The sequence below is a fragment of the Lachnellula hyalina genome, assembly GCF_007821495.1.
Source record: "Lachnellula hyalina strain CBS 185.66 chromosome Unknown contig00074, whole genome shotgun sequence".
Lineage (NCBI taxonomy): Eukaryota > Fungi > Ascomycota > Leotiomycetes > Helotiales > Lachnaceae > Lachnellula > Lachnellula hyalina.
In genome coordinates this window covers 139,525-147,049 of record NW_022157188.1, presented here as the reverse complement: position 1 = coordinate 147,049, position 7,525 = coordinate 139,525, and the positions used below count along the sequence as shown (strand labels likewise).

General features: G+C 48.4%; 2 protein-coding genes across 2 annotated transcripts; both read right to left on the bottom strand.

Annotated features, from left to right (window-relative positions):
* Window positions 1-782: 782 nt before the first annotated feature.
* LHYA1_G004961 (Uncharacterized protein) lies at window positions 783-1,796 on the bottom strand (the record flags this gene model as incomplete). Its single annotated transcript, XM_031149912.1, has 5 exons — window positions 783-909; window positions 951-1,009; window positions 1,059-1,475; window positions 1,555-1,676; window positions 1,742-1,796. The coding sequence occupies 5 exons, from the start codon at window positions 1,794-1,796 to the stop codon at window positions 783-785; spliced, it is 780 nt and encodes a 259-aa protein (XP_031005030.1).
* Window positions 1,797-2,964: 1,168 nt separating this feature from the next.
* apdG_3 (Acyl-CoA dehydrogenase) lies at window positions 2,965-4,883 on the bottom strand (the record flags this gene model as incomplete). The annotated part of the gene is made up of 4 exons (XM_031149911.1): window positions 2,965-3,458; window positions 3,540-4,290; window positions 4,360-4,670; window positions 4,769-4,883. 4 exons carry the CDS (start codon window positions 4,881-4,883, stop codon window positions 2,965-2,967), a joined length of 1,671 nt encoding a protein of 556 aa, XP_031005031.1.
* Between the last annotated feature and the right edge of the window lie 2,642 nt (window positions 4,884-7,525).

The window sequence follows — 7,525 nt, the reverse complement described above, 5'->3', positions numbered from 1 at the left end:
TTAAGGCCACGGTTAATACAGAAGTTCCATCAAGACGATTGAAACCGAGCAGATCTCTAGGAGATGAGGAAGGGAAGGGGGAAACCCTCAGTGACCGACCGATAGCAAACCTGTTACCTCGGTCTCACGACTCTCTTCCCCTCCTTCAAGAAGACGGAAATAATCTTGGCTTATAGCATACCGGCATACCTCTATATTATAAACTCCGCAGATTTCGCAGACTCAGACCCAGACCCAGCACACTTAAGTCACTTAGAAGACTTAGGGTTTCGGCTGTATAATAATACTAGCCCTCAACCTCAGCAGAAAAGCCTGCACAGCGGCAGTCACAATCACAATCGAGCCTACTATACCGACTTCTTTCACGGACTGCCTCTACAAGTAGCCCGTTACTTTCTCATCTACCTCAACTTCTCGATTTCGAGTTTGCCGAATCAGACATCACTTTTCCAGTCATTATCAGCTTTGAGAACCATGCTATTGTTCTTCGTGTAGCTACAGGCGCGTGCACATCTGCTCTCAAGATTGTAAGATCTTATATTACGTATGGACTTATCGGTACTAGCTCCATCTGATAATAATTCTTCCTTTGTTCAATTTGAAATGTGTATGAACGTAATCTCATTATTCTTTAATTCTTGAACCACAACTAAAATTTCTCTCGGGTGAGGACCAGAATGATTAAGAATAAAGTTCTGCTATTTGCAATCTCATTTTCAACACCAAGGATTGCCCATTTGCTAGGTTACCAATGTAATATTAGCTTCGCCAAAAATAGCTCTTTACGCCACTGAACCTTGAACTAAAGCAATTGTCTTCCTTGCAAGCATTTGAGCGTCCGCCGGAAACCGACCACTAATATAATTGTACTTCTCATCTTGCACCACAAACCTAGTGCCACGTGAGCATCTAAACCTTGAAATTTGGGTCGACCAGAAGAAGAGACTTACGGACTCATGCCTAAGCTATTCTTATATTGCTTATTTGGGTTGTCTAGGCGTTTCCGGACCTGTTAAGGAATTAATTTCTTAATCATGATATAAACTCCTATGACTGACCGATTCCTCGACATTGTCACTCCCGGCTCCATATGTCTTGTAATAGTCGCCGAGGAAAGCTCTGGTTCCCCAGAACGCAACTTGCTCAAACCGTGTTGGCAGCGCAGTGGTGACACACTCGTGAATAACACACTTCCTATCCGCGCCCTCTGTTTCAGAAAGCACCATCACGCCGTGACACACAGCTGCCACCGACTTCGAACTTGGCTTTTTAGTAGCTGGGAAATATGAGGCTAGATGCTTGTGGATAATAGGGGAATCGATAAGTTGCCGGACGCCCTTTTCGTGTCCTCCAGGAAGGAAGACCAGATTGTAGCTTTCTAGACTGAAATCCGCCGATGTCCATGAGACCGGACGTTGGAACTCGGGGGTGATAGACATCTCCTTATAGGCATTGACAGCGTCTTTTGTGGCGCCCTAGTACGGTTAGCATATCTATCTATCAACTATGCACTATATAATTGAATCTATGTTGAGGATATAATATAATGCCTACAATTAATTTTTGAGTGATGCCCTGGAGCATTTTCTTATCGCATTCTGGCGCTTTGCCATTTTCTGTCGCGAATTCAACCTTGAATCCAGCTTTCTTGAAGGCTGCATATGGCACTGCAGTCTCTGCGCAAGAGATTCGCGTCAGTGTATGTCAATGATGGGTTAATATAGACTTAATTGATCCGCACCTGTTGGGTCGTGACCATAGTCAGACATTGGTATCAAGACCTTGGGGGTGATCATTTTTGACGAAGATCCTCTTAGTCGAAGAGTGTCAAATATCTTACGATGGCTTTCTATGAATAAGAAAACCTAGATCACTACTCATATATAGGAGAGGGGTATGATTAGTCAATAATGGTTTTGGCAGTCGTGACAATAGCTTGGTAGACATAAGTGATGATGGAAAGACAGGATTCACGGATGCCGAGGCTCATCCTTAATAAGTAAGCACGTGATACTGATATGCCATTTTAGGAGCCCTGAAGGTCTTCCTTTATAGTTATAGTTATCTACAATCATTGTATTAAGAGGCGATATGAAGTGGTAAAGAGAGTATATCAATCTCAAACACAAAGGACTTAAGTCCGAAATATAAGCGTACCCTCCAACGTCGCAATCCCCTCGGAATACTCCCGGCCAAGGTCACCAGCTCTTGTGCTTCAGCCCGCAGCCCGTTGTCCCCTTTCTAAGCACTGCTTCAATCATGATTCCTCAAATTGGTCTTGATCAGCGCGGTTGCGTTGGCTTGGATAGACTCAATGCTCAACACGGACGAGAAACTGGAACTCCTATGTTTGGAGTCCATACTAGACTTCATAGCCGCGGGGAGGATATAATCTCCAGATGGTCGTCGGTAGGAGGTTGTCGTGTCCTTGGTACGTTACACTAGACCAATTGCGGTCTGTAGATAGACTGGTGGGCTGGTGGACCACGCACTGTAGATTAGTCAGCTGTACTGTACTGTTGTCCAGAAAAAATGGCCATCAGACTTTGTACCAATTATTTGTACCGGTAGTCCATATGCGTTGTAAGGTATATTTCTTGATCTGAGATGATGGTGGGGCTTTTAGGCCGGAGAGGTGAGAAGTGGTTAAGTTTGGGGAGGAAGGAGAGGGAGAGGGAGAAGAGGTGGTAAGATAATGGTGTGGATGGAGGGTTTTACTCGGGAAAGAAAGTGGCTTTACGTAGGTTGAGTGTTGGTATGGGGTTGAATGAAGTATACACTTTTTCAAGTTATCCGAGAACCTACTCATTTGTATTTCAAGTCTCTGGTCAGTCAAAAGTCCATGAGTTGATAACAAACTCCATTTACTGCTATGTACCCAACTACAACGCCCCGCCATCTCGCAAACGCCTGCGTCCAGTTTTCCACCATCTAAGCATGTGGTACTGGCTCGTACTACCTCATCTACAACTTCATCCCCATTATCTCTCCAACCTTCAAACTCTGTCTAATACTCAAATCCAACATAATCTCCTCGCTCCCCCCCGGAATAGCATACGCCCTCACATCCCTATACAACCTCTCGATCTTCCCTCCCTGTCCCCCGCGACTATAACTCAGACCCCCAAAAATCTGACTCGCCTCCCTCGCGCAAAACTCAAACGTCACCGTGCTTTGCGCCTTGAGACTGGCAATCGGCCCACCCAGCCGCAGCATGGCTAGCTCTTCCGGCATGTGCGAAATCTGGTGCATGATGGATTCTAGCCAGCAGTACGACGCTTCAATCTGCCGCGCCATGTGCGCGAGCTTAAGTCGGATGACGGGGTGCTGGATTAGTTTCTGCCCGAAGGTGCGGCGCTTGTTGGCGTATTTTACGGATTCTTCGTAGCAGACGCGTGAGAAGCGGATGCATTGGATTATGATGCCGATGCGTTCATGGTTGAAGTTTGTCATGATGACTATGTTGCTTATATTAGTATGTGTTTGGAAGATGAGAAAGGAGGGGAGGGGGAAAGGAAATTGGGGGGACAAATAAATACCTTTAAAACCCCCGTTTACTTTGCCAATAACATTCTCCACTGGCACTTTCACATCCTCAAACGTGATATATGTAGTACCACTCGACCACACCCCCTGACAATCCATCTTCCTCGTACTCACACCCCCAGCACTGCGTTCAATAAGCAGAACACTAATCCCATTCATCCCGCTCTCAGGCGTGCCCGTCCTTACAGCCGTAGTGAAGTAATCAGACCACACACCATTCGTAATCCACTTCTTCTCCCCATTAACAATATAATGCTTCCCATCCTCACTCAGCTTCGCCTCACACCCCAGATTGGCCACATCGCTCCCAGCATCCGGCTCCGTAATCGCCAGACAGATGCGTTTATCTCCAGACAATATACCAGGCAAGATCCGCTTCACCAGTTCCGGCTTCCCAAACTTCAGGAGTGGGGGACAGCCAATCCCGAAGCCCCCAATCACATTCCATACAAACCCGCCAGACGCTGCCCGCGATAGCTCGTCCGTGATCAGCAGCTCGTGGAACAGATCCCACTTCTCTGGTGCCACGCTTGCGATCTTCGCACCGGTGTACTCGCTGGGCCAGTGGCTCACGCCCATTAGTCCGGCTAGGTATCCGCGTGTGCCCATGGCTTTGTATATCGCGTCGGGAACTTTCTTCGCTTCGTCCCATTCGCTGACGTAAGGTTCGATTTCGGAGGATACCCAGGCGCGGACTTCATCGCGGAGCGCGACGTGCGTTTCGTTGTGGTAGGGTGAGTGGAACTATATGGGCATCGGGTTAGATGAGTACTGGTGGAGGATCGTGGAAGGGTATAGGAAAGAGGGACATACACCCTGATACCAAGCCGGATCCGCAAACGGGATCAGATCTCCAAACGCATCCAATGTCTCCTCGGGCACCTTCTCCTGCACATCACCAACAGGCGCCGCACTTACAGTCCCGCTCTCAGCCTGAGGCTTGACAATCTCCTTAGTCGGCGGAGGAGAAGCTGGCGGTGTAGGAGGCGCGGCGTTCTTCTTTGTGTCGAGAGAGCCGACTTGGAGTTTGGGCTTGTATTTCTTGAGGATGCTCTCGTTGTGGTATTTCCAGAATTGCTTGCTGGCGTCTTTGCCGGCTACGCGGGTGAGGATCTTCTTTCCGCCTGTGGTTGGGATTGATTAGCTTTGCTGGGAATGGGTTGTGGTTGTAGTTGTGGAGTGCATGTAGACGTGAATGGGGTTTCAAGGGAAATCTGCGTACCTGGGTGCTCATCTTGGAATGTGGTGAGGTCGTAGACATCTTCATCAACAACGATGTAGAGATTATCTGGCTTATTATGCGACGCTACGTCTGCTTGGGTGAAGGTTTTCGACATGTTTGCGGGTGATCTGTCTGTTCTATTGGTTTACTGTACAGAAAAAGAGGAAATAGAAGAAGAAGGATAGAAGAGGAAGCAATGAGGAAGCAATGAATGTACAATATACGGAGGGTCAAGTCGTATAACTAGTGATTCGGCGCTTTCGCTTTCACATGTCTCTCAGTCTTTGCCCCGCAAACAGTTACTTTTCCCTTTCCTACCGCCCAGCCCCACGAATCTGCCATCCCCGGACTCCACTCTGTACTGTAATTGGAACCATCAGCTGCCGTCAGGAACATACAAAGGAACTCGGTTTCTCCATCTTTTGTCATGTGCTATCTTTTGTTACTATTCCGTGGTGTCCTATTGGCCAAATCTGCATTTGACATGTGAAGATGTCTGCCGGGGTCCGGGTGTGTCAGCATGATGATGATGGATGGTTTGGCACTCGAAAAAGATACCGAGGCTATTCAAGTAAGGTCAGGTGATTGGGTCCCTCTAATTCATATCCAATTCGGGCATCTGTAGATCGGCTGGAGCTAGAACCAGAACAAGAACTAAAAGTAGAACATCTCCTCGGCTTTCCAAATCATCTGATATCTACATCACATGCGTGTACCCAAAATCTACTCATCACTCCATCCCTTATACACAACCCGACTCCCATACACCTCTCCCTTCTTCAGCACAACCTGTGCCTTCCACTCCGGGACATTGACCGCATTAACATACCGACTAGGCTCCACGCAGAACCCCGACCTCTTCCCCCTCGCCGCTTGCCCCTCAACAGCAGGTACATCGATATACTTGCCCGTATAGAACTGGAACGCCGGCTCTGTGCTCCAGACCTCGAGATGGATCTTCGTTTGCGGATGGTAAGCAGTGACCAGTTTCGTCAAGGGGGACTTGCGTGTATCGAGGGGAATCGAAGAGGCGGCTGAGGGATCTACGATGAAGCAATCGTCGATATCCGGTTCTTCTGCACCGAGCGTGAAGGTCTTGCTCGCCTCTACTCCCTTGTATGCCGTTGGGTTCCCAGTCGGGATACCGCCGTCGTCAACAGGTAGGTAACTGTTCGTACACAGCGAGACTTCCGTGCCTTCAATCGTAGGATTACCGGTGAGGTTGAAATACCTGTTTCCCAGGAACGTACACGATTAGCAGATGCCTTCCTTTTACTCCGGAGTGCCGGCACGTACGAGTGATTCGTAACATTAACAACCGTCTCCTCAACCTCATCCCCCCACCAAGTCAACCTGATACTCAATCCCCAACAGCCTCACCCCCTCCCCCAGTCTCCGCAGCCGTATACACAACGCTTACCTCCACCGTCCCCGGATACCCCTCATCCCCATCCTCACTCCGCAATCTAAACTCCACACTCTCCCCCTCATACGCCTTCCCTTCCACCTCCACCTCCCTGACCCCTACCGCCCGCGGCCCCTCCCAAATCCTCTTCCCCCATCCCAACACGCCCCCATGCAGCGCATTCACCCCATTATTCTGCGCCAAGCTATAGCTCTGCCCGTTCAAACTCTCGATCTTGCCATCCCGCACTCGGTTCGCTACTCGCCCAATCGTCTCCCCGAAAAACGGCGTGTTGTGTGTGGGGTAGTCGGATTGGGAAGGGAAGGATTGGACGATGTTTTGGGATTTTATGGTGAAGGCTTGGATTATGGCGCCGAGGGGGAGGAATTGGAATGGTGCTGGTGGTGGGGCCATTGTGGGATGGATGTTGGATGCGATTTCGTGAGATTCGTATTTGAGGTTAAAAGTTGTGAGAGAGAACTATATGTATGTGCAATGTAAATGCAATAAGTTGAAAGGACGCAGAGGCTGGTAAGAGGAGGATTCAGCCTGCTGTTAAGTGGCGTGGCGGGGTTGTACTGCGTCGGTTGAATTCACGCCGCGGGGTACGGCCGCGTGAGACTAGCGGTATCACCTGGTACTGTAACAAACAGCTCGCCTTTCATAGGTGCGCTTCTATTCGAGTATATAAACTCTTCTATTGAGCTATGCGAGTCAAACACTTATAGGTGCGCTTCTTTGCTTAACTTGCGCGTGTTCTTAGGTCTTTCCTAAAGCTGAACTTTCCTGCTTCTCCACCAAATGCTGAATAAGTAGTGCATGCACATTGGCTATGTATACAAACGTAAAAGACATCACACAGTTGCTTCCTGTTCTAAAACTTGGAGTAAGGTTTGACATAAGGAATTGTGACGGACTTTATTGGTGTAATTTGTCTTTCGACTGTAAATACATATGTTTTCGAGCGCTCAAAGATGGCACCATTTCCTTCCTATAACTTTAGACACCCTCCCTTCCTATTCATATCAATGCTTCGACCCTCTTTCTAGTGAAATACAAAGTCCATAACTCCAAACCATCGACGGGTATTCCAAACTCCAGAAATCATCTAACCCATACGCCAAACCCATCCATCCATCCTATTCCATCCTCACCCTAGCCGCCGCTCTCTGCCTCCCCGGAAACGAAAGCCTCTCAGCATTCTCCCCCCGTTGCTCCACATGCCTAGTCGGTAAATCATCTACCTTATCAACCTCCAATATCGCATTCTGCGTCGCGTCCTTCAACCCACGAACCCTTAATGTATACTCCCCACACCCATCCACAAAATTACTCTCACCATTAAGATTATC